General features: G+C 42.4%; 1 protein-coding gene across 1 annotated transcript; it reads right to left on the minus strand.

Moving 5' to 3' along the window:
* Window positions 1–19: 19 nt before the first annotated feature.
* On the minus strand, window positions 20–26860 carry Oit3 (oncoprotein induced transcript 3). The gene is made up of 9 exons (XM_042690255.1): window positions 26731–26860; window positions 22534–22908; window positions 21329–21436; window positions 17936–18058; window positions 12933–13055; window positions 11611–11771; window positions 8906–9321; window positions 3388–3487; window positions 20–964 (listed from the first exon to the last, which is right to left on the minus strand). The coding sequence occupies exons 1-9, from the start codon at window positions 26780–26782 to the stop codon at window positions 791–793; spliced, it is 1632 nt and encodes a 543-aa protein (XP_042546189.1). The 5' UTR covers window positions 26783–26860; the 3' UTR covers window positions 20–790.
* Window positions 26861–27063: the final 203 nt, after the last annotated feature.

Here is a 27063-nt window from a genome sequence, read left to right on the forward strand (position 1 = left end):
ACAGACACACAAAATTGGATTCAACTTCAGATAACATTGATTCTTGTGGCTTATGTTTATTTTAATAAAATTTACTAAGCACCTGTGAAATAGAGTACATTATAATTCTATGCCTTGTTCTATTGTCTTGCTGACCTGAAGGTACTGATTACTGATTCATAGGGCATATGGGAGCATACTTTGCTTATAGTTAAATCACTGAACCACTTAAATGCTTCTTGATGAGCTTATTAATATTTATTAAGTGAAAATATTTCACTTAAGGCTATAAGAAAACCTCCGAAGAAAGTATTATGCAAGAGGAAAGCCAAATGGTAATTTATTATTATACAGCTTTTTATTAATAAACTTCCAAGTCTCCTATAACTATGGTGAATTTGAATTGAAATTTCAGGGTATAAATAACATTTACATGATTCAGGAGCCAGTGGGTATTTGAGTTCTAATTTAAGTAGCAATTTAAATTTTGTTGTTTTTTAGGTTTCTAACTTGAAACATCATATCCACCTTCTAACTTTGAAAGTCTTTTTGCACCATTCACAGACTATTTAATGTAGAAATAAGTGGAGAAGTGGAGGAGCCTGTGGCGACCCCTTGACTGTGCACTAGAGGAAACTGACGTCCTATCTAGGCTAGTTTGCCAGTGTTTGGCCAGTGAGGGACCAGCAGCCATCAATGGGTTCTAGGGGTTTGTCTAACCTTACACTGCTTGGTTTAAGGAAGTTAGGTGTTCTAGAAGGTTCTCTGGTGCTTTAGGGAGTCTGGGGAGAAGGACCAGCCTGCAGTGGGTCTAGTCTTCCCAGTCGATGCTGATTGGGCCTCCACTCAGTGTCTGACGCTGCAGCCTGGCCCAGTCCTCAGCAGGTCCGGCCTCACGTCGCAAGCGCCGGTGGCAGCCCTGGGCACAGCGGGATTGCTCATCCAGCATCCTGCAGACCAGGACCTGGCAGTGCAGAAACACCTCCTGGAAAGAGGGTAGTGATCCTTAGTACAAACAAGGGGCCTGCTGCTGCCATGGGTCACCATGACGGCAGATGCAGGACACTGTCACACACTCACTCACTCCAAAGAGCAATCATAAGGCAGGTGCTTCATCCCATCTTACAGATGGGGAAGCTGAAGCACATAGGGTAGGCTATACACTGGGTTGGGACAAGAGATGGGAATAACAGGGGGTCCTGTAGAACAAGTCCTTTCTTGTTTTTTTTTTGTTTTGTTTTGTTTTTTGGGTTCAGTCATGGGGCCTGAACTCTGGGCCTGGGCACTGTCCCTCTTCAGCTCTACCACTTGTGCCACAGTGCCACTTCCGGCTTTTTTTCTTTTTGCTTATATGGCACTGAGGAATCGAACCCAGGGCCTCATGCATGCAAGGCAAGCGCTCTACCACTGAGCCACCTTCCCAGCCCCAGGCCAAGTCCTTTTTAGAAAGAGCAGCCTCAGGCTTCTTCTAGAGAGGCTAATGACAGTCATGCTTGTCAGCAGCTGGTCTGTGAAAGTGGCATGCTGCACGGGACACACACACAAAGGCAGGGTAAGAAAGATGTCTGCCTCTTAAACTTCCTTTGTTCCAAATGACTCACAACTGTGACAAGGACAACCAAACTTGCACCTTGTCACTGTGGCCCTCCCTGCACAGCCTCATAGCCTTTATCCAAGGAGATAGCAGTGGATTTTTAATGCATGTTTTATATGCACATACATTGTTACGACGGTTTTAACTGTTGTAACGGGCTTTTTTCTTTCCCATGTTTATCTGCTTGATAGTGCATCAAATTAGTATGTTATATGGACTCCTTAGGTCTATTAGTTTGGGTTTTTTTTTCATGGCCTCCTTAAGACAATACAACATACATATCCACTTTTTTTTTTTTTTTTTTTTTGGGTCCAGTCATGGAGCCTGAACTCTGGGCCTGGGCGCTGTCCCTCAGCTCTTCAGCTCAAGGCTAGCACTCTACCACTTGAGCCATAGCGCCACTTCCGGCTTTTTTTCTTTTTGCTTATGTGGTGCTGGGGAATCGAACCCAGGGCCTCAGGCATGCAAGGCAAGCTCTCTACCACTGAACCACCTTCCCAGCCCCATATCCACTTTTTTTAAACTTTGTTTTTGAGAAACTTATAGGATTGGAATTAGTAGATAAGAGAATTCATGACTTAATGACTATTATTAATGATTTATTAGATATTGTCATGTAGCTTTCTAGAAAGTGTGTCGATTTACACAGATATTGTAAGCTTCTCTTTAGAATCTTGAAAACATTGCAATTCATAATTTTTCTCAATTTAATATGCAAAAAGTGGTATCTTACAATTGGTTTTTGTTGTTATTGTTGTTGGTTGTGCGGCTTGAATTCTGGGACTTGAATTCTGAGCTCTTCAGCTCAAGGCTAGCACTCTACCATTTGAGTCACAGTGCCACTTTGGGTTTTCTGGTGGTTTATTGGAGGTAAGAGTCTCACGGACTTTTCTGCCTGGGCTGGATTTGAACTGCAATCCTCAGATCTCAGCCTTCTGAGTAGTTAGGATTACAGGCATGAGCTATCAGCGCCCCACTACAATTGGCATTTTAAAGCCAATTTTCTCTTCCCATTTCATTATTTGTCTTTTCTGTTCATTTCTTGTCTATGCAACTGACTGCCCCACTGGCTTTTCTCCCTCGTTTCCTTCTTTCTCCTCCTTCCCTCCCTTTCTCCCTACCTCTTTTTCTTCCTCTTTCCTCTCCTTCTTTCCCTCCTTCCCCCACTCTTCTCTCCAGGTTCTTTTTTTTTTTTTTTATTTTTTTTTTTTGGTCCTGGGGCTTGAACTCTGGGCCTGGGCGCTGTCCCTCAGCTCTTCAGCTCAAGGCAAGCGCTCTACCAATTGATCCACAGCGCCACTTTCGGTTTTCTTGTGGTTAATTGGCAATAAGAGTCTCACTGACTTTCCTTGCCCGGGTTGGCTTTGAACCACGATCCTCTGATCAGCCTTCTGAGTAGCCAGGATTATAGGTGTGAGCCACCAGCTCCTGGCTCTCCAGGTTCTTGTTATGAGCCCCAGGCCACCCCCAAACTCAAGATCTTCCTCTTTGTCTCTGCATGCTGGGATTATAAGTGTGCATCACCACACCTGCCTCCACACTGGCTTATTCATTGTATCTGCCAATAAAGATTTGAAATTATTCTACGGTGTTTCCTTTGAATAGCTCTGCTAGTGTGTGTGTGTGTGTGTGTGTGTGTGTGTGCATGTGTGAAGTGGGTTAACTGTGACATGCATGAAGGTGGGAAACCTCTCCACTGGTTTCACCATATTCTCCCAGGGGTCCTGCAGACTCTAAGCACAGATTCTTAAAATGTCAGCATTCTGGGACACAAAGAAGGTCTAGGGTTAATGAGGTAAAGGTGTTTAGCTCACCTTATGATCTTTGCCCACAAACTTGAAGACGGGGACCTGGAAATGCTTTACGAGGTGATCTCGGGATGAGTACTGCTTCACTGAGTCATCTGAAACACAGCTGAAAGCAAGAGAGACAATAGGTGAGACTGATCGTTTCCACAGAGGTGGAAAAACAAGCTTGAGCCTCACATCTGGCCTAAGGGAGAGGTGGAGCAGCTGGGGTTCCCCAGCTACCTGAGGAAGGAAGGAAAAAAGAGATTCCCGAGGATATGGAGACACAGTCCTCCCCCATGGGGCATCTTAGGCTTGCCCAGCAACCCCTGCTAGGTCATCATCACCATTTGTTTCAGTGTCCCATGTCCACTGAGGCTGTCTTTCACCTGCAATGTGGTGCAAGAATTCTGACTTCATGATTTTTGTTATTGGTATGAAAAGGACTTTCTTAGATTTAATAAATATTGACCGGACACTTGACAGACAAGAACACTGAAGGTAACAAAGTAAACAAACCACAATTTGTGATCAAAGAGCCCTGTACACCTGGAAGTTTCTTAGGGAATTTGTGCTTCCATTGGGGACACTTGCCACAGTTATTCTAATTGCCCATTTTCCACATATAATGGTGAGTTACACTGTGATAAAGTTTTTTAGCTTAGGTCTACTGCTTACAGTGCAATTTCTGAGTGTATCTCAAGGCTGAACCCTGCGATATTTTAGATATTGCTTGGATATTGTTGAATTTTTTTTTCCTAAAAAGCCAGGGATTACCCTCATATTATTTGTTCCATTCTAAGTTCTAAAAGAACTTTTCTTCTTCCCAAGACAGAGTTGACTTTTTATATGTAGGTAGTAATTTTTCTACTGAGCCAGGAAGAAGTGTGGTTAGACATAAGAGATTCTGAAACAAAGTTCTTACTCTACATGCTGTTTATTGCTGTTTCGGTGCCATTAAAAAATTCAGTAAAAGCCAGGCGCTGGTGGCTCACGCTTGTAATTCTAGCTACTCAGGAGGCTGAGATCTGAGGATCACGGTTCAAAGCCAGCCTGGGCAGGAAAGTCTGTAAGACTCTTATCTCCAATAAGCCACTAGAAAACCGGAAGTGGCGATGTGGCTGAAGTGGTAGAGCACTTGCCTTGAGCTGAAGAGCACAGGGATAGTGCCCAAGCCTAGAGTTCAAGCCCTGCGACCAACCAAAAAAATATATATATATCAGTAAATTTTTTTTTAAGACATCTTGGCTCAAGTGGTACTTTCTAGGCAGAAAGTACCTAGGCAGAAAGTACTATTGCCTAGAAAGTCTACAGCTCTGAATTCAGTAGCCCCCAAAAGAGAGAGCGTATCTCAACTTGAGTAGCTACTAGCTCCTGACTTCACCAACCTGGAGATGATCTCAACAAGTGCTATGGTTTCTATTTCTTGTATTTCCTGAGAAAAAACTAACTTACAGATCCTCAGCTTGATCACCAGCATCAAAAATTGAAGAAACAGACGAGTAATATGATCTATGACATGACAGAGTTTGTCACATGATAATATGATAACAGCACACTTCGTATTTAAATGATGCCTTGTATCTAAATGCCTTATTCATCTTTTTTTTTTTCTTTTTGGTAGTACTATGGTTTGAACTTCGAAGGCCTCATACTTGCTAAGCTGGTACTTTTTCACTTGAGCTACACCTCCAGTCCTATTTTGTGCTGATTATTGTGTGTGTGTGTGTGTGTGTGTGTGTGTGTGTGTGTGTGTGTGTGTGTGTATACATGCTGGAACTCAGGCTTGAACTCAGGGCCTCTCTCTCTTGCTTGGCTTTTTCTCTCAAGGTTGGTGCTCTACCACTTAAGCCATAGCTCCACTTCTGACTTTTTGCTGGTAAATTGGAGATAAGTGTTTCATGTTTTTTCTGGCTTTGAACCATGATCCTCAGTCTCAGTCTTTGAGATACTTATCTCCAATTAACCACCAAAAAGCCAGAAGTGGAGCTGTGTCTCAAGTGGCAGAGTTTCATCCTTGAGGAAAAATGCTAAGCAAGAGCACCCAAGGCTCTGAGTTCAAACCCCATACTGCCATAAATACACACACAAGGGCTGGGAGGTTGGCTCAGTGGTAGAGTGCTTGCTTCGCATGCATGAGGCCCTGGGTTCAATTCCTCAGCTCCACATAAGCAAAAAGAAACAAAAAACAAAAAACCAGAAGTGGTGCTGTGGCTCAAGTGGTAGGGTGCTAGCCTTGAGCTGAAGAGCTGAGGGACAGCACCCAGGCCCAGAGTTCAAGCCCCATGACTGACAAAAAAATGCACACACAAATACATATATGTGTACTTATTAATATATATATGCATGCCCATGTATACATGTACTTGTATACATATGTGCATACATATAAACTTATAGGTATGCATATATACAAATATGCACATATAAATGTGTTTATGACTAGCCCCAAATTACTATTTAAAGTACTCATTCAGTAAATTTCTTGGCAAATATTTAACGACCTCCACTCTACAAAAGCTTGAGGGAGGAGGAAGGAAAAAGAAAGTAATTTTGACTTTGCCATGAGATAGAATCAGAGAAGGTTGCATAGAGGGAAAAAACTACCGAATCTTGAAGGATCACAAAGGATCAGACAAGAACAAAAGGTGGGGAAGGAAACTTCACAAATGGCGTCAGGATACTGAACATCAGTTCAAACTCAACATCAGTTTGGGAACTGCTTGTAATTCTCTCTGGCAGAAGCAGAAACTGGAGGAGGCTAAGGTCAGTCAGAGGGTGAGGCAGAGAGCCAGTTATCTCCTGTACCTCTTGTCTGGCGACTTGGACTGCTGCCTGCCAGCTTACAAACCAGGTCTTCCACTATGGTTTCCAAGTTCTTTTTGTTGTTGTTGTTGTTCAGCCATAGGCCTTGAACTCTGGACCTGGGTGCTATCTCTTGAGCTCTTCAGCTCAAGGTAAGGAAGCACTCTACCACTTGAGCCACAGCACCACTTCCAGTTTTCTGCTGGTTAATTGGAGATAAGAGTTTCACAGACTTTCTTGCCTGGGCTGGCTTTGAACTGTGATTCTTGGATCTCAGCCTCCTGAGCCTCGAGCTAGGATTACAGGCGTGAGCCACCAGTGCTTGGCTCCAGTTCTTTTTTCTCTTTTTTTGCCAGTCCTGGGGCTTGAACTCAGGGCCTGGGCACTGTTCCTGAGCTGCTTTTGCTCAAGGCTACCACTCTATCACTTGAGCCACAGTGCCACTTCTAGCTTTTTTTTTAAATGTGGTACTGAGGAATTGAACCCAGGGCTTCATGGATGCTAGATAAGCACTCTACCACTAACACACATTCCCAGTCCAGTTTCCCAGTTCTTGTCTCTGATTTTTTCTTTTCTTTTCTTTTTTTTTTGGGGGGGGGGGGTCCAGTCGTGGGGCCTGAACTCTGGGCCTGGGCGCTGTCCCTCAGCTCTTCAGCTCAAGGCTAGCGCTCTACCACTTGAGCTACAGCACTACTTCCGGTTTTTTTCTTTTTGCTTATATGGTGCTGAGAAATCGAATCCAGGGCCTCAGGCATGCAAGGCAAGCGCTCTACCACTGAGCCACCTTCCCAGCCCCTGATTTTTTTTTTCTTTTGCAGCTCTCTCAGTCTGCCTCTGTTTCTCTCTCTTTCATACACACATATGCCTACACACTAAATAAATAGTGCAGTTCCTTAGAACTGCCTAAACAAAGGAACAGTACTTCATTGAGCATCTCAAGAACAAATGTGTAAGCAAATTTCATAAGTTTTTAGATTGTAGGTCACTCCTTTCCACTATATGAGTTGTGACTATATGCTTCTTTTTAAAAAAAAAGTAAATAGCATTTCTCTCACATTTAGGGTATATATGTGTACTTATTTATACTTGTATACATATGTGCACACATATACACACATTTGTGCATCATATAAACATATAGGTATGCATACATATAAATATGCACATGTATGTATGTTTATGACTAGCCCCAAATTACTATTTTAAGTATTCATTATTAGGGATATCGTTTCTCAGAGCATACAAACTGTACACTTTACAAAGTATATATGTGTATAAAAACAGTATAATAAACTCATCAAAAATGGTCAAAAGGGGTGTTGAGAGATGGGTGTTAAGAATGATTAATATTGGGGCTGGGGAGGTGGCTTAGTGGTAGAGTGCTTGCCTTGCATGCATGAGGCCCTGAGTTTGATTTCTCAGTACCATATAAGCAAAAAAAGCCAGAAGTGGCCTTGTAGCTCAGGTGGTAGAGCGCTAGCCTTAAGCTGAAGAGCTGATGAGTTGAGGGATAGCACCTAGGCCCAGAGTTCAGGCCCCAGGACTGGCAAAAAAAAAAAAAAATGATTAATATTAGCACGTAATCCTAACTGCTCAGGAGACCTGAAAGATCACGAATCAAAGCTAGTCAATGGATTTGAACCTAAACATGTATGCTTTTTCTTCTCTTAGAGTCTACCAAATATTTTGTCTTACTGCTTCACTGTCTCCCTACCAAACTTCCTTTTTTTTGGCTGCATTGTACTGGTATTTGAACTCAGAGCCTTTGCTAGGCAGGGGCTCTACCACTTAAGCCACTACACTAGTCCTTTTTTGCATTGATTACTTTTTAAGATTTGGTCTGGCTTAATGCCCAGGTTATCCTGGACTGCAATCTCCCTATTCATGCTTCTAGGTATAGTTAGCATTCTTAACACCATGGGCTTAACACTATGGTGCTCAGCCACTGGTTGAGATGGAGTCTTGTGAACATTTTGCCTGGGCTGGTCTTAAACCACAATCCCCTATATCTACTTCCTAAGCTAGAATTACATATTTGAGCCACCATGCAAATTTCTTAAAAAGGGAGTCTATACTTTCTGTTTTCTTCTGCTCTTTCCAGAACAAAGGGCTTAGTGTGTGTGCCTCACACACTCCTGCCCTCTTTGAGCAGGCTTGCAGACCCTTCAATTTCAGTGATGAAGCAGGGTGATGCACTGTCTTTTACCTCTAGTCTTGACCTAGTTTCTGAGCCTGCTACTCATTTCCAACTGCCCACTTATAGGTATTGCAAGTTTAAAGTTACTCAGTATATCAGGAGGCTGAGATCTGAGGATCAAAGTTTGAAGCCAGCTGGGGAGACAAAGCCAAGAGACTCTCATTGTGAATTAACCAGCAAGAAGCTGGAAGTGGAGCTGTGGCTCAAGTGGTAGAGCACCAGCCTTGAATAGAAAAGCTGAGACAATGTCTAGCTACTGAGTTCCAGCCCCAGGACTGGCATGCACACACACACACCATACACATTCAGTATATTACTTTGTAGGATCAAACTCAATCTTCTTTAAAATCTCAAATCTACTTCTTTTATATAATGTCTTTTCTCAGTGGGGAGTTACTCGAGCTAGACTCCCTGGAGTCATTTTTGACTTCCCTCTCTCCCCGCTTTCACCTCCACCTCCAGACGTGACTAGTGAGGACCCTCTGGGAGTGTCCTAAGGTCTAGATGGGTGAATTCAGGAGACAGTTCGAGCAGCGTAATTACCCATCGCGGATAAGGTAGTACTTGGGGATCTCATCCATTTTGGAGGTGGGGGTGGCGAAGCAGCTCTCCACCAAGCTTTCCAGGCCGCTCACGTGCACCAGGGGCTCAATGCCGAAGTAGAGGGAGTCCCGGAGCTTCAGTGTGGGTAGGGCTTCCCGGTAGGGTTCCTCGAACTCATTGTCCTTGAAGATCTCCAGCGTGAAGGGGAAGATGCCATGGTTGCGGCTCATGATCTCTAGGGGCGCATTTCGGAGGTTGGGAACGTAGCCTTCGGAGATGTTGTAGAGACGCGGGTACTCGCATGTCACAGGGATCAGAAGCTTGCTGGTGCGGATGATGACATCCCCGCTACTCCCCGGGGTCTGCTTGGGGACACCTGTCACCAGGTTGCTGGCCACAATTTTATCCTCCACCACCTGTGCCAGGCCAGGACAAGTTAAGAGCTTAGGCTTATTTCTAGAATTATCTCCCTTTTTAGAAACATCTGGTACATCAAAACACATTACAGATTTTGTTGCCTACACCTCCAGAGCTTTAATTTTTTTCTCTTGTTCTTGACTTGTTATCTCAGTGCTGCCCAGTCTAGCTTTGAACTCTTGGGCTCAAGAGATTCTTTTGCCGTCTCTGTTGAGTAGCTGAGACTATGGACACTAAACCTTTTCAAATAAAATTACTTATTTATTTTTGGTTCCTGTCCTGGGGCTTGAACACAGGGCCTGGGTACTATCACTGAGCCTTGTGCTCAAGGCTAGCTCTCTACCACTTTGAACCACAGCTTCACTTCTGCTCATAGACTTTCATGCCTGCTTTGAACCATGACTCTCAGATCTCAGCCTCCTGAGTAGCTTGGATAACAGGTATGAGCCACCAGTGCCCAGTTTAAAAGTATTTATTTTATTGCTTGCTCCCAACCGTTAGAAATTATATTTACTACCAGGTGCTGGTGGCTCACGCCTGTAATCCTAGCTACTCAGGAGGCTAAGATCTGAGGATCACGGTTCAAAGCTAGCACAGGCAGAAAAGTCCATGAGACTCTTACTCTAATAAACCACCAGCAAACCAGAAGTGGCGCTGTGGACAAGTGGTAGAGTACTAGCCTTGAGCTGAAGAGCTTAGGGAGAGTGCCCAGGCCCAGAGTTCAAGGCCCACAACTGACAAAAAAAAAAAAAGAAATTTTACTTACTACTTCTTGGTCAGCCCACACATTCCCTTGGAGCATTACTCATAAAAACAGATTCGTGCAGAATCCGCACATTCCAAGCTCTGTTATCTTAGGAGAGGCCAGCATCCATGTGTTATTTTTTCAGAGTTTTGGACCTGGGGATTCTGCTACAGCACAAGCTTATGCTGGAGTCTCCCACCTTGGGACCTCAGTGTTACCACATTGTAGATGCTTTTTGGCTCTTTACACCAACCCCCATGGTCTCCTGTATGAATGAATGCTTCCAGCCTGCAATGGGGCATTCACACTGGCTCATCCATGGTGAGAATCCACACAGTTGGCCTTTTACCCCAAGTCTGATTAGCCCTCAGGTTTTTACTTAGTGAGATGTGTAAACAAATACTCATTTGCCCAGATGATGGCCCAGGCTTCTGCACTGACCTGCAGCTGCATCATCTGTGTCTATCCATCTTGCACACAATCAGTTCCATCTCCTCTGTCCCTGGTGATCCCCACCTCTGTGAGATCAAACCTGGATGCCCCTCCCTTGCATACAGGCCGGTCTTTGACCCATTCTCCATCCCATGTACTTTCTAATTTCATTTCCCAGTGTGTATTCCTTGTCAGGCAGGAATTCCTGCACTGCACATTCATCTCAGCCAGGCACACCCACTCTCCTCTCAGAGACTTTGCTCATTTATTCCCCATCTGAAAGGTTCTTTCTTTTCCCCCCTCTCTGCTTGTGTAAGACCTCCTCTTTTGCCCCAGTACAAGTCCCTTGAGGGAGGGGGCCTCTTGGACTCCTAGGAGCTCTGAGGTTTCACAGTTCATCCCTTACTGACATTCTATGCACTGTCATTTCAGTGTTGCTATGTGAGTTTCTCATGGCAGGAATTGCCTCCAGTGCTCTCCAGCACAGGGCTGAAAGAATAAACTTTTCCCCTCAACCTGGCTCAGTATATGCACTCATTACTGCTCTACAAATAAACCACCATCTCTAAATAAACCTTTTCTTCCAGTCAAATGAGCTGATGAGAGGGGACCCAGCCAGCCTCTCTGTACTACTACATCAATGTGTCTGTACACCTGGGGGACTTAGGGCCACTGGAGAGAAAGATCAACAGCATTCTTCCTAATTCGCTTCCTTATATTGCCCAGCCCTGGACAGGTGCTAAATAGCATACTTGTTAAATGAATAACATATTTTCAGCTCAGTTTTTTTCCTTTCTCTTTGTAACGCTTTCTCTCACACCAGTAGTGGAGCTTCAGCTCAAGGCCTTGTACTTTCTCACTTAGCTTTTTTCCCTCAAGACGCATTCTACCACTTGAGCCACACTTCTAGCTTTTTGCTGGATAATTAGCTATAAAAGTCTTTTGGACTTGTCTGCTTGGACTGACTTCAAACCCTGATCCTCCAATCTTAGCTTCCTGGGTAACTAGGATTACAGGCGTGAGTCAATTCTGTTACGTGGAAGTATTTCATGTATAACATGAGCCATGCTGCATTCCTGTCCTTCTCCTAGTGTTCACAAGGCAGACCTACTTCCACCACGGTGCCGCATGTCTTGAGGGAGAAGAAGATGTTGACATGGGTGCCATTGGACACTCCTCGGCAGGAGGTGTTAGTCAGGAAGAGCTCCAGGCCACCAACCAGCTCCCTTGGGACACTCACTTCAATGGTACTTGACTTGCACAACACGGGGACTGTGAAAGAGGAGACTGATGTTAGAAAGGGAGACCTGGGTTGGGAGGAAGAGAAAGGAGGTATTCTGGGGGGGAATAGTTTCTCATACATCTTTTTTTGATGGGGGGGGGTCCGGTCGTAGGGTCTGAACTCTGGGCCCGGGCACTGTCCCTCAGCTCTTCAGCTCAAGGCTAGTGCTCTACCACTTGAGCCACAGCGCCACTTCCAGCTTTTTGGTGGTTAAGTGGAGACAGGAGTCTCATGGACTTCCTGCCCAAGCTGTCTTCAAACCATCATCTTCAGATCTCAACCTCCTAAGTAGCTAAGATTACATGCATGAGCCATGGGTGCCATGCTTAATATATTGTTCTCTAAAATAGGAGTCTTGTATTCAAGTGTCAATTAAACAAACCGTTGGTACAAAGTATGGTTAGCATACTCCACAAGTAAAACTCCTAAAGGATTAACATTTAATACCAACACAATTTATTGGCAATTCAAGAAAAGCATTGCTTTGACATAAGCTTAAATGATACACGGTCCTGCTTTCATTTCACCATTAATTATTGCCCTATAAAACAGAGGTAATAAACAGTGTTAGTGCTTTCAGAGAAGACTTCCAAATTGTCCTTGCACTGCTTGGTAAGGTTGTAAACTCTGACTATAAATTCCATTTCAACTTACTATAAAAAAAGATTGTTTTTCCGTAGATGTTCACTTCTCTAGACTGTGCACACCCTGAAAGGCCTGTCACAATCCAGTATGTGAGGATATATTATAACAACGTAATATATAAAGAAGTCAGACAGAAGGGACATTAAACATTTGCTGGAGGAGTGAACTAGAAGAATATAGTCTTTGGAGGATTGTTTAGAGAAGCCATTCCCCAACTCTTCAACTAAGCTTTATGAAACTCTCCTTATTTGTCTTATTCTTCCAAACTGCTATTAGCTGTACTATTAGCCATAGAAATTTAGAGAAAAATCAGGTATAAACAACAAAGGAAGATTAGCATTTTGTAATTCTGCAGAGATATTCTCTTTTGAATGATTCATCAGAGGTGGCTACTCAAAGAGCTAGTGTTGGGAAAGAGGAGAGTCTGGTGCACTTGGGAGGGGAGGGTTAAGGGGTTCAGGGAAGGGAAATATAAATGGGGCGGATGGGGACCATCCATGTTCTACCTTGGCAAGTGTGGTTATCGTCGGACAGCACCAAGCCCCGGGGACACTTGCAGTGGTAGCCTTTCTCAGATTCTATGCAAGAGTGGCTGCAGCCACCATTGTTGCTGTGGCATCCTTCAATATCTGCAGTGGAGACCAACACAAAAGGGAATCAGCCCTCTTCCTCACAAGCTCCCACATGTACAGCAGGAATCGTTCCTTATTTTAGAGTAGTATCCCTGGTGTCTGGCCTGGTGATGGAGATTTGTAGACAACCTCGCAAAAATATTAGTTAAATATTATGGCTACAGGGGCTGGGAAGATGGCTCAGTGGTAGAGTGCTTGCCTTGCATGCCTAAGGCCCTGGGTTCGATTCCTCAGTACCACATAAGCAAAAAGAAAAAAGCCGGAATTGGCACTGTGGCTCAAGTAGTAGAGCGCTAGCCTTGAGCTGAAGAGCTGAGGGACAGCGCCCAGGCCCAGAGTTCAAGCCCCATAACCGGACCCCCCCAAAAAATGTTATGGCTACAAACTATAAGCAGCCATTGTCAAATACCAGCTCCCCATGTAAGCTGCTCAGGCATTTCAATTTGGGTATCCAGTTTTGTCTGACTTCTTTCTCATGGTTGGACTGAGATCATAGGCATTTAGGAATAAGACCCCCAAAGCCATTTTCTAGTTGCTCTAACATTTAATTAGTTTGAATTTTATAGAGTATTATTGATGAAAAAGGACTGGGTATAAATTCAACTGGATGAGCTGGTGGACAGAGTTGCTGCTAACTGGCTGGATCACTGGCCCATCTTCTAGAATTTCTAGGAACCAGAGGGCTAGGGATAAAGCATGTTGGCTGGCGATGACACACTATGAAAATGAGGCTTGGGGGCTGGGGCTGTAGCTCAAAAATAGAGTGCTTGCCTAGAATGTGCAAGGCCCTGGGGTTCAATCCCCAGCACTGTAGTAGTAATAATTATTATTACTAATTATTATTATTATGACTACTACTACTACCACAACAACAACCACAACAACCTTGTGGGACCACGTTATCATCTTCCAGGTCAGGGATTGTCACTCTAACCTGTTACACATTGTTATAAATAGTTATTGGCACACAGCCATGACCACTTATCTACCTATTGTCTGTGGCAGTTTTCTCACTACAAAGGCAGAGTTGTGTAGTTTTGACTAATTCTGTATGGTGTACAATGTCTAAAATATTTATCATCTAGCCTTTATGGGAGAAGCTTGCTGATATTTTTTCTAGGTAAAAAAATGGAAGTGAATGTTTCAACTTTTATAAAGTTATTCTTTTATAAAAAAATAAATTCTCAATGAATTAGTCTTTGCAAAACTTAGAAGACATTAGGTATTACCTGTTTATAAATCTATATATTTCAAAAGGATATAAGCAAAGTTTATAAACTTTTAAAATAGCTAAAATCATATATACAATGGTGGAAAAAAATAAAACATATGCTATAAGATATTGAAATCAGTAATAACAATAGAATTTGTTTTTGCACTTTGGGAGATGGAACCCAGGGTCTAACACATGGCAGTATTCTACTACTGAGCTACACCCTAACCCCAAATAACCTTTTTCATGTCATTTTGTTTCTCTAAGTTGTAATTTCAATATTTGTAAAACAAAAGGGTCACATTAAATGATCACACAGATTTCAGGCCCCAAAATCCAAAGCACAAAATACACTGAAAATCTAAATTACTTCGAAGGATTTAAGTCTCTCAGGAGGATAGAGCAAAATGTTTGGAATGGAATTATCTGGCAAAAGGGATTGTGGGCCATTTTGTTATCTCTGCATTTTCTTTATGCTTTCTAATAAAACAGTAAAAATTACTTAAAATTTAAAAGGATCATTTATTATTTTTTAAAAGATATAATTTTAAAGATATAATTATTATTTTTTAAAAATATAATTAAACCAGGTTCTGGTAACATGTCTATAAACTAATCAGAAGGTGGAGATCAAGAGGATCAAGGTTAAACTTTTTTTTCTAATTGTGAAAATATTGTACAGAGAGGTTACAATTACATGGGCAAGGTAAAGAGTACATTTCTTATCAAGCATTGTTGCCTCTTCCTTTGTTTCCCCTTCCCATCCCTTCCCATCTCCCCCCTACCCACCACCAAAGTTGTAAAGTTCGTTTTTCGACATAACGTCTTGTACATCTCATTGTTGCAATGGGTCCGCCTGTATTCCTATTTAAACAATTTGTTTTTTTCCCTTCCCCTCCCCAAATTATACCAATATCAAATACAGTGAAAACAGGGGTTATACCGTGGGGGAGGGACATACAAAGTAACAAAGAAATATCTTATAAATATGTTAGAAACAATAGCAAGAAAGAAAAAACATTTAAGGTTAAACTTTTTACTGGGCAAAAAGTTTTCCAGATTACTCCCCACATCATTTCAACCAATAGTTGGGCACAATGACACAGATTTGTCACCCCAGCTACATGGGAAGATGGGGCTGGGACGACCTAAGTTCCAGGCCAGCCTGGAATAAACAAGTTTGTGAACAGAGAAAGTTGGGAGTGGTAGCATGTACCTGCTCCGCTATGAGGGAAGCATAAATTGGGGATTGTGGTTCAGGCTGGCCTAGTCAAAAAACAGATCTCATCTCAAAAGTAATCAGAGCAAAAGCACTTTGCCTAGCAAGTGTGACCCATGAGTGCAAACTCCGAAACTATAAAATATATACAAGATAAACAAAAAAGATTTTAATAGTCCTACTACAAAAGTATGTTCAGACTATCAATAAAATCTAAGTTTCAAATGGCACTATCACTCCTAAAATATATATTCATATATAATTCATAAGTAATAACTTCTGGTTATGAGGATTAACGATACTAGTTCTAATAACGTATTCATGAATAATTACAAATATTCCTCATACATGTTTTATTAATATGCAAATATGCAAATATCCTTAGTCAATAAAATTTAAAATACACTTACCTTTGCTATAGAGGGATAGTATATAACATTGTAAACTTTGTTACATGGGAAAATTGTGATACTTAACCATTTTTTGTGGTAATATTATTTTGGATTTAACAAGAAAAAAGTCTATTCTTGTAAGCAGTAGTATAGTTCTATCGATTCACAAATCAGTTATCCTGAAGGATAAATCATATGTCTTTTGTATATAATGACAGTCAAGCTACTGATCTTTCCATGTCACTCTTTGCTATGACTGTGAGGAAAATTCACATTTATGAGAGTAGAAGTGTGAATTTTTAGCTGTAATGATTTGCAAAGGTAAATGTGTCTTAGAGTGGGGACACTGTCTAAGTTTCGTGCAATAATAGTAGATTATTGAAACATCATGTGGTGTTCTATAAATCTGTACAATCATATCAACTTAAAAAGTAAAAATACAGCTGGACACTGGTGGCTCATACCTATAAATGTAGCTACTCAGGAGTCTGAGATCTGAGGATGGTGGTTTGAAGCAGGCCTGCGCAGAAAAGTCCATTAGACCCTTATTTCCAATAAACTACTCAGAAAAGGCCGGAAATGGAACTGTGGCTCAACTGGTAGAGCACTAGCCTTGAGACAAAGAACCTCATGGACAGTGCCCAGGCCCTGAGTTCAAGGCCTAGGACCAGCACCAAAAATAAAAAAAAAAGCAAAAATAGAAAACAGTAATAGTAGGCATTTATATTTCAATTACTTGATATACATCAGGAACTCTTTTTGTTCCTTAGTCAGATAATGTATATAATAACTCTGCTATTAAAAGTAGATAATTTTATTTATCTCCAAAAAATATGCTAATCTTTAATAAACGCAAAGCATACATAGGGATAGCAACCTCATGAAAACCAGTTTCCCAAACTCCTAAGACAGGGATAATCACCTATGGAACTTGTTAGAAATATGAACTGTTAGCCAGGTGTTCATGGCTCACCTATAATCCTAGCTACTCAAGAGTCTGAGATCTGAGGATCATGGTTTGAAGTCAGCCTAGGCAGGAAAAAATATGAGAGACTTTTATCTTCAATTAATTAGCAAAAAGCTAGAAGCAGAGCTATGGCTCAAGTGATAGAGTACCAGCTATGAGCAAAAAAGCTAAGGAATGGTGCTCAGCCCTGAGTTCAAGCCCAGTACTGGCACAAAAACAAAACAAAACAAAGCCTCATGAACTGTAAGGCCCTATCCTCACCTGGGTTCTTTGTGGAAGACTAGTGATCTTCAGCTTCACCCTGTTCCCAGCTCTGCTTCCTGGGCCAGTAATGCACATGTCATTTACAAGTTATTTGCAGAGGTAATTGTCTTGACCTGCATCCAGGTTCCCTGAACCAGAATTTGCACTTTAACAAATCTTATTGGAATAGTTCAATTCAATTTCTCTATTAAAAATGTGGCTTGTGATTAGAAATGACAAAATAATGGCATTTGCAGGGAAATGGATGGAGCTAGAAGAAATCATGTTGAGCGAGGTAAGCCAAGAGCAAAGAGGCAAACGGTACATGGTCTCCCTGATAAGTGGATGTTAAATCGTAAATGTTAGGTGATACGACAAAACTAACAGGAGTTAAGAAACAAAGAACTCCCACTCATCTGGTCGAACCACTATTAAATATCCCCATGCTGCTGATCACATGTATGGTGTATATCATGTGAGCACCGTTATATGTTATAGACTGTGATAGACAATTTGCTCCAGGAAAGTTAGAATGAACTTGTGACTTTAAATGAGCATCATTATTCCACAATACTGTGAAATTTGGGAAATTATGTAATCACTTAATCACAATTTTTTTTAAAAAATGTGTAATTGTCATCAGCATAAAAAAATGTGGCTTGTGGCCTCCTGAAAAATTCTCTCCTGATAACTGGGAAACAAAATGAACACTGATGAATCCTTTCTGTTATGTTTTTGTGCAGCGAGTCACTCCTCTAACTCTAAGGCACATTCCCAGATGTTGGACAATGGGCCAGTGGCTTCCTTAGGACTCTGGACTTGAGTCCTTCTTCATGGTCTCACCTTCACAAGTTCTGCCATCGCTCCTTAGAACACGTCCAACCCCACACTGACAGCGGTGGGAGCCTTTGAGGTTTACACATATCTCACTGCAGCCCCCATTGTTCTGCTCACATTCATTTTCATCTGTAGAAGAGAAACAATTCCGTTGTTCTACTGCCAGGAGACTCACCTTGTCCCAAGACCGAGCAGATCCCCCACCTCTTCTCAGATCCTGCTGACTCTGCACACCCCAATCACCCACTGTGATATGGCATCATCATTTCTACTAACCTTGTCTTCCTGTTAGTTGTTTATATGCCTCTGCTGAGTGGAAGGCACCTCTTTGCTTGCCAATTCCCTACTCTTAAGAGCAAAACTGGTCAGGCACAGGTGGCTCATGCCTGCAATCTTGGCGACTTGGGAGGCGGAGATTGAGAAGACCTCAGTCTGAATAGAAGAGTTTGTGAGATTCCCTTCTCAACTGAGAGCTTGATAGAGTGGTGTACACCTGTTTCTAGCTATGATAGGAAGCATCAAATAGGAGGATCATGGTCTGGGCATGGCCTTAGACCCAAGAAAGGAGATGAACTAGAACAGAGATTCTACTTAAGTCCAGGATCCCTTTGCTGTGACTTGGATATGGATTAAGTAAACCCTAGTGCTTGTGTGACCCCAACGTGGCATGCTATGAGAGTGGTGGGGCCCAGTAGAGTAGCTGGGTAGTAAGGTCATCAGGGACCTTGAAGGTGGATGAAGAGGGTCTTGTGTGATTCCAGTTGTTATCTGGATTTCTGTCTATCATGCGATCTATCCCTCTTCCATGTGATTGTAGCGTAAACTATCTGCCATGAGGCATTCCCTAGAACTGAGCCAATGCTTGTGCCATGCACTTGAACCTCCAGAACTGTATACTCAAGAAACCTCTTCTTTATCAATTACCAAGCATGACTAATGTATTTCTCAATTAAACTGAAAAGTAGAACTTTGCCAGGTGGCCCAGGGAAGCAATAAGGAAGCTATCTGCCTGAGGTTTAGGGGAGGGAAAAGTCAGTCTTCACAAACACTGGAAAGCCCATGCCAGGGCCCTGCCATGGCTGAAGTAGATTTATACTTCCCATGTGGTCAGGGGATTGTAAACTGAGAAACATAAGCAATTTGGCCCAGACTGGTAATGTGTCTGTAATGCCTGACAGAAACACCTGAAAACCTGCTTTGTAGTAAAATTGTCTCAAACCAGTGATAAGAGTAAGAGCTACAAAAAGGATGGCAGCAGAAGGTAGTCCACCATAAACGAGAACCCCAGGGCAGAGGCCAAAGCAGGTAACAGGGTCTTTGAAGTAGGTATAACACAACAACCCAGGAAATTCGAATATATATACTAATACCAGAAAGAGAAAGAGGAAGGAAAGCAAGTAAAATAAGGGTATAAAAAAACAGGGCAGAATTGCAAACGAATAAATGTTTAGAAGCTGTAGAAGTGGAAACTATGGTTGCTGAGGACCCCTCTGAGCCCTTGCCTTGCTGCTTGCAAAGGCATGGTGAGCATCTGGAGAGGGACAGGGCCACATCTGGGCTTGGGCTCTCTTCAAGGCCATTTCAAGCTTGGACTGCTAACTTGGAGACTGAATTGTTTTCAATGTAAAGGAGAACTGAACCTCTACTTATTCAGGCTATGGTTATTTGGGATTGTAATTGATAGGTTGGACATCTTACCCATGGAGTAAGGTGTCATTTTTAAGTTCAATTGAAGAATCCATTGAACAGTGTTGTTAGCTGGGCCTGGTGACACACACCTATAATTCCAGCATTCTAGAGACTGAGGCAGGAGGATCATGAATTCAAAGCCTGTGCTACCTAATGAGATCCTGTCTCAAAAATAAGAACAAAAAACAGAAAGAAAACCAAAACCATTACCATATCACATAGTATTGTGGACACAAACAATAAATAAATAATAAAAGCATAGAGACAGGGAGCAGAATGAACTTGCAAACTGTGATCAGTTGGTGGGTGAGAGGACAAAGAAGATGGAGAATGACCACTCGATTTGTATCCGTAAAAGTCTATGTAAGTGGGCTGGGAAGTTGGCTCAGTGGTAGAGTGCTTGCCTTGCATGCCTGAGGCCCTGGGTTCGATTCCTCAGCACCACATAAGCAAAAAGAAAAAAGCCAGAAGTGGCGCTGTGGCTCAAGTGGTAGAGCACTAGCCTTGAGCTGAAGAGCAGAGGGACAGCGCCCAGGCCCAGAGTTCACGCCCCACGACTGGACCCCCCCCAAAAAAAAAAACCCAACAAAACAAAAAAGTCTATGTAAGTGTTTAAAACAGAAAGCAAAATTTAACTGTTCTTAAATCTGGAGGCATGTACATCTGTTTTATTATTTTCTTATAGTCTCCTCTCTTCCTGAAAAATACATATAATTGAAAACAAATTATGATAGTTGTTATATTTAAATGAAAAATAATAAAAGCTAAAATTGACAAAGTCAGTTTTAAACATAAAAGCCTGCCTACAACTCATGATGTCAGTGATGTTTATAGACCCTAGGTAGATGTGTGGTGATTTGCTAGGCAAAGACATCCAAGAAATATTATCAATGAGGAGGTGTATATGTAGTTTGCCTTTGATATAAAAAGAAAAGTTCAATAAATAACTGTATCTTTGAATTTTTTTTTTTTTTTTTGGGTCCGGTTGTGGGGCCTGAACTCTGGGCCTGGGCGCTGTCCCTCAGCTCTTCAGCTCAAGGCTAGCGCTCTACCACTTGAGCCACAGCGCCACTTCTGGCTTTTTTCCTTTTGCTTATGTGGTGCTGAGGAATCGAACCCAGGGCCTCAGGCATGCAAGGCACGCGCTCTACCACTGAGCCATCTTCCCAGCCCCATCTTTGAATTTTTTATATCTGTTTATATCTGCTTGAAGAAGCCCTGGAAGCACACATAAGAAAACAATACATGTTTTTGGAACACACTGAAATAAATCCATCACGTATCTCAATTGGATGTCAATTCTTATCAGAAACTTTTGATCTGCATTTCCACTGAGGAAATATAGAGATAACTTAGTTAACTAAGTTGTTCCACACATTTTTGGTTTTCCAATGACTGAATCAATAATCAATAAGTTTTTAACTTAAAATGTAGGGAAGTAAGATTCTCAAGAACCACTAGCCACATCTCAATTCCTCCACAGCCACATTGGGGCAAATGGCCACCACAGCAGACAGCACAACTGTAGACTGTCTAGGGGCTGTCACAACAAAACCTTGGCTTGAACTGCAGTCAGGAACTAAAAAGGTAAACGCTACTGCAAGTGTTGGAGAGACAAACTGTGTCAACGATGGAGCCCTGAGACAGGCAGAGATTTTGATTGGTTTCCATGATCACAAGTTCCGAGTTCTACCTCAACTTGTTTCTTACCAAAACACGTCTGCCCGTCGTGGCCTATCACACTCCCTGGTGGGCATGTGCACTCATCAGTGTCCGAGCAGCTGTCCTGGCAGTCCTCCTCACAGACGTCATAAAAATCTGCACAAGGATAAAGATCCTCTTCTGTGAGTATAGTCACCGGGTACCAGTTCCCAGCCATCTGCACGGAAAGTCTCATGGTTTAGACCTTGTGTGAAAGAGTCAAATTGCTCGGGGGTGTCTTCTGTCCTTCAGATCAGTGACTCTCAGTTTCAGGTCCATAGGCCTGTAGCTGGCAATATAGTTCCTATAAATTTGGAGTATTACCAGATATGGTGTGTCCTCCTCTTCTATGGACTTAAACATATAGGGACTGAGGATGTAACAATGTAACTCAGGGATGGAACACTTGCCTAGCACAGTAGAGGTGCAGGTTCTATCCCCAGTACTACAAGATTGAAAACATAAAAGTATGTAGATTTGATGGAATTAAGAACATAGAAATTTGCTTAAAGGTGTAAGTGACTTCCTGAAGCTCCTTCTCATTAGACACCACTTTAACAAATTAATGGATAGTAAGCACAATTATCAGATGGATGTCTGAATAGCTATCAATTTATCAACACAGATGACATAAAAAGGGGTCCTTTAAATTAAAAAAAAAGGACTATTTAGATAATGTAAATTAACATTTCATTTCTACTGTTTTGTTTGAATGGAAAAAGATAAAAGATAAAAAGAATTAAGCGGGCACTGGTGGCATAAAATCCTACCTACTCAGGATGCTGAAATCTGAGGATTGTGGTTCAAAGCCAGCCTCGCAGGAAAGTTTGTGAGACTCTCCAATTAGCCACCAAAAAGCTGGAAGTGGAGATGAGGCTCAAGTGGTAGAACACCAGCTTTGAGCAAAAAAGCTAAGGAGCAGCATCTAGGCCCTGAGTGCAAACACCAGTACTAGTACACACACACACACACACACACACACACACACACACACACACACACACACACACACACACACACACACACACACAAAACAGAACTGATAAAACTGGTAGTTCCTTCCCCTTTCTATTTCTGTAGGAAGTTTTCAGAAGTTCTAAGAATAGATGTCTGAAATCATGATATGGATATATCATGGGTCCCAAAGGAAAGTTGCTTCGACTGAGATGCTATTGTCATCATAACTGGGTTTCAGTACCCAGGAAAGTACTCACGGCCACAGTAGACGTGGAAGCACACACTGGGCTTAGCCAATCGATACACATAGTAACCTCCGGAGCAAGCCTTGACCTCCACTGTGGTGTTCCACAGGCAGCAGTTCCCTTTGAAGCTGGCACAGGCCTGGCGCTGCACAATGCCATCACCTTCTACAGGGTGGCTGCCATTGAGCCAGACAGGAGCATGGGTTCCACAGTGGTTTTCTGGCACGCAGAAGGTGGGCATGGCATCACCTGCCATGCCTGTGAAGCGGTACCACTCTCCGTCCACATGGCTGTCACATGCAGGGGAGCCTTGAGACTCATCCAGCTGATGTTCAGTGTTCCTCCAGGGATCATTCAGACTGACATAGGCAGAGCAGGGATCTAGGGCTGGGAGGGGAGAGGGCACCTCAGAGGTACTCGGTGACATTGCAGATGGTGGCGCTAGCACCCTGAGCCTTTCTCTCCAACTCCCATTTGGGCTTTTTTTTTTTTTTTTTGAGTTCAACAAAGAAATCACCTACAGCCCCTTTATGGAAAATGAGCTCTATAACTTGTGGGTGGGGATGAGAGGGAAAAACTTGGAGAGAACAAAGGAACAGGTGACATTGTCCAAAGAGAAATATATTCTTTATCTGACTTACGTACTGTGACCCCTCTGTACATCACCTTTACAATAACAAAAGAAAATTTTTTAAAAAAGAGACCACCTACAGTCCCAAAGAGAAGCTAAGATTTCTCAACTTGATTTAAACATCTTTCATAAATGCTCTTTACAGCATTGTTTTCAACCTATTTAAGGCTTAGTGTTGGTTGTTGGACTAAACTTTGTATGTAATCTTTCAATGGAAGTATAGTCATTCAGATTAAATTATGGTCTGCAACTGAGCAGACCATATTTTTTTCCATTTCAATAGATAATATTTTAACTGTTCAGAGAAGTTACACCTTTGTGTTCCTCTCCTAAATATCCTTTAGTCAAGCAGACCATATTCTGAGTATTGTGTTCATACCTGAAGGGTGCATCTTATGAGAATATGGACTGATTTGTCTAGAGGAAGTTGGAGAGCCTTTGAAGGGATCCTAGGCATTGGTTACTACAGAAGAAGCTGAGAATTTGGGTTTGGGAAAAAGATGGAAGAAAACTCATGTTAGTTTTCAAAACTCTGGGATGGGGGCTGGTAGGGAGCTCAGTTGAGCCTGAGTTGAACATGCACAAGGCCCCAGATTTGATCCTGGAACAGGCCCCAGAATCGGAGTTAGGTATTCCATTTTGAAAGCTAAACCAGATTATTGGGATAAAGCACATTTCAGTTCAACTATCCATCCACAGGAGAGGCTTTGGGGACCACAGTGTAGTTGGCTTCACATGTTTAGATGACTATCTGTAAAGAAAACTTCCATATCAGTGGCAAATTCCAAGTTGATAAACAGTGTCTAAAGCTCTTTCCACTGAGAAGGAAAAAGCCCCAGCATTGCTGGTTTGCAAGCAATACACAGTCTACTGGCAAGTGGTTCCTAGAGATAGTATGACAGTTTGGGACAAGAAATAAGGATTTTCTGGAAAGAACATATTTGCAAAGCTGGGGGATAGCAGAAACAGCCCTTCATTTAATATATCCCTAAGGTGCCTCAATGGAGCAGCGTGATGTCTCTGGAAGAAAGAAATGTCCTCTGCCCCTCACCTCAGGGGAAAATATGTCCCCCTTGCTCTCTTGGCTGTCAGTCTCTTGCTAAGCAGGGACTCTAGAGCAATTTCACAGGTGATTATTAATCCACAGAAATATTCCTCTCATTTTTTGCCTCTGTAATTTTATAAGGAATGGTTAGATACTCAACCTTTAATGATTTCTGCAGAAGAACATAATGAATGTTCCATGATTTATAAAGTTTCCCTTCAAGTTAGCTGCCATTTCTTATGCTGTTAAAAATTCACTTCCTCTGGAAGTGACCCAGCAGCTTCTGGCTTTCTATCTCCTTTAATAATCTGATCTTGGTATAAAATCCTGGTTCAAGTTGGGTGCTGGTGGCTTATGCTTGTAATCCTACCTACTCAGTCATCTGAGATCTAAGGATCACAGTTCAAAGCCATCCTAGGCAGGAAAGTTATGTGAGACTCTTATCTTCAATTAACTACCAGAAAACTGGAAGTGGAGTTGTGGCTCAAAGTTGTAGAGTGCTAGCCTTGAGTAGAAAAAAAAAAAACAACAACAAAAAACTCAGGGGCAGAGCCTAGGCCCTGAGTTCAAAGCCTCACAACTGACAAAAAATAAAACAATAAAGAATCCTTTTTCAGCTGCAATGTGGAGCCCAGAATTTGGTATTATGCATATTAACCCTATATTAGGATACACTCTCTTCAATGGAAGCTCTTCAAAAAGGACAGCCCTGTGTGTCCCTTATAGTCTCAGTGGCTCACTTGTTCTCCAGGGCTCCTGCAGTCTGTGTCCCCACCCTTTAGTTTCAGGGTTGCTCTACCCAGCAGCCACCTCAAGGTCATCTCCTTCATTGGCCCGGTGTCTCACTGGGTTTAATGCCCCTTCACCTTCCTTTTCTCCCCTGCTCATCCCCTTTAGTATCTTGTTTTCTCCCTCCCTCTCCTTCCCCACCCTCCTTGCCCCCCTCTCTCATTTCCCTCTCCTCCCAGGCCAACAAATGTCAGCCTATCCCTAGATCTCACTTCTGGCATTGAGTCAAGTGTTGGGTGCATTGTGGGGAGAAACAGGAGGATCTGGAGGCAATGGAGAGCATGAAAAGGGAAGTGGGAAAAGCTGGAGCATGACTTGATGCCTGAGTATTCTTGGCTAGTTACTTCATCAGATTTAGGGTGATTGACAGGTAGATCATGCCTGTTTTAGGGAACAGTTTTGACTCTGAGATGAGTTGAGAAGACAGTATGAAGAGTTTGCATGTATTCTGTGCTGTTTTCCTCTCTTATTCCCACTGTAGACACATAGAATATCTTCATTAGCATGGCACCTGGGCCACAATAATAGTTCTATTACTGTCAATACATTATTTTTGACTAGTCTACATTTATTCAGATTTCCATAGTTTTTTTCCCCCTGTTCCAGGATCTCATTCAGGAAATTATATGCATTTAGCTTTCATGCCTTAGAATCCCAAAACTTTTTTTTTTCATCATGGGGCTTGAACTAAAGGCCTGGGTGCTGACCCTGAGCTTTTCTACTTCAGGCTAGCACTCTACCACTTGAGCCACAGTTCCACATCCACTTTTCTGGTGGTAAATTGGAGATAAGAGTCTCAAAAACTTTCCTATCTGGGCTGGCCTTGAACTGTGATTCTCAGACCTCAGTTTCCTGAGTAGCTAGGATTACAGGCATGAGCCACCAGCACTCAGCATTCAAATCTTTTTTTTTTTTTTTGCCGGTTGTGGGGCTTGAACTCTGGGCCAGGGCGCTATCTCCCAGCTCTTCAGCTCGTGGCTAGTGCTCTAGCACTTGAGCCACAGCACTGAGGAATTGAACTGAGGGCCTCATGCATGCGAGGCAAGCACTCTACCACTGAGCCACCTTCCCAGCCCTCCCAAATCTATTTTTAAGGTGCATCTTAATGGTGCCAGCACAAGGCCTAGGTTCCTGCAAAGAAATAAATTATGGATAGGTTAGAGTTACACAGAAGTATGGCATGGTTCTCTTTATTTGTCCTCCACCCACTCTCCTAATAAGAGTTTATGCTTTATTGGAGAAAAAAAGAAAGGAAAATCAGTTAGTAACTAGAACTGAAACTTCCCTTTGCCTAGTTGGCCAGATTTGTGCCAAGTCTGAGAGAGACAGTTTCAGAATTGCTTGGTCAGTACAAAAAAAACATACCTATATTTGAAGGTCAAAATAACTAAGTATCTTTCATCCAGTTCTGTCCCTTTGCATTCACAAAAACAAACACCCGATTCTGAATTATAGAAATTATTTTCTACTCCTATATTGGAACTATAAAAGTATCCAAAAGAAATATTTAGCTCATGGAAAGGTGTTCCTACAAGCCCTGGAAAGTGTAGAAGCTCAGGAAAGAGGTTAAATGGAACATGGAACAGAAATTCTCTAAAAACACATTTTCATAGAGAAACGATTTTCCTTATTCAATTCTAGATCCAATATTTAAAGCCCTAAAATACAGTTCTAGATAATATATGCACATAGCCAACTGCAACAACAAAAGTATACAGTGACAAGGTTTGGACAGGAGACTCACCCATGGGCGACACGGAGGTGACAAGAAAGGTGAGCAGCAGGATCTGAGGCATCTTTCTGGACCAGCCACCAGAAATGAAGTGGAAATCCTCTCACTATGTTTTCCTTTCTCTTCTTTTCCAGTGCTTAAACGAAAGAAAGAGAGAAACTTGCAGGCTTTTATGAAGAATGACTTTGTCAGTATAGCCTAGGTCCTTATCAGAGGAAGAGGATGAGTGGGACAGGAGTCCCTGGCTCTGGCCTTGACCCCAGGAAAGGTCACTCACTATCAACAGAGTTATTATATTGATATTTTTCTTTAAGGGGTTAAAAAGCCCTCATAATCCCTCATCCT

This window comes from Dipodomys spectabilis, unplaced genomic scaffold, assembly GCF_019054845.1.
Source record: "Dipodomys spectabilis isolate Male_0828 unplaced genomic scaffold, ASM1905484v1 ptg000136l, whole genome shotgun sequence".
NCBI classification, from domain to species: Eukaryota; Metazoa; Chordata; class Mammalia; order Rodentia; family Heteromyidae; genus Dipodomys; species Dipodomys spectabilis.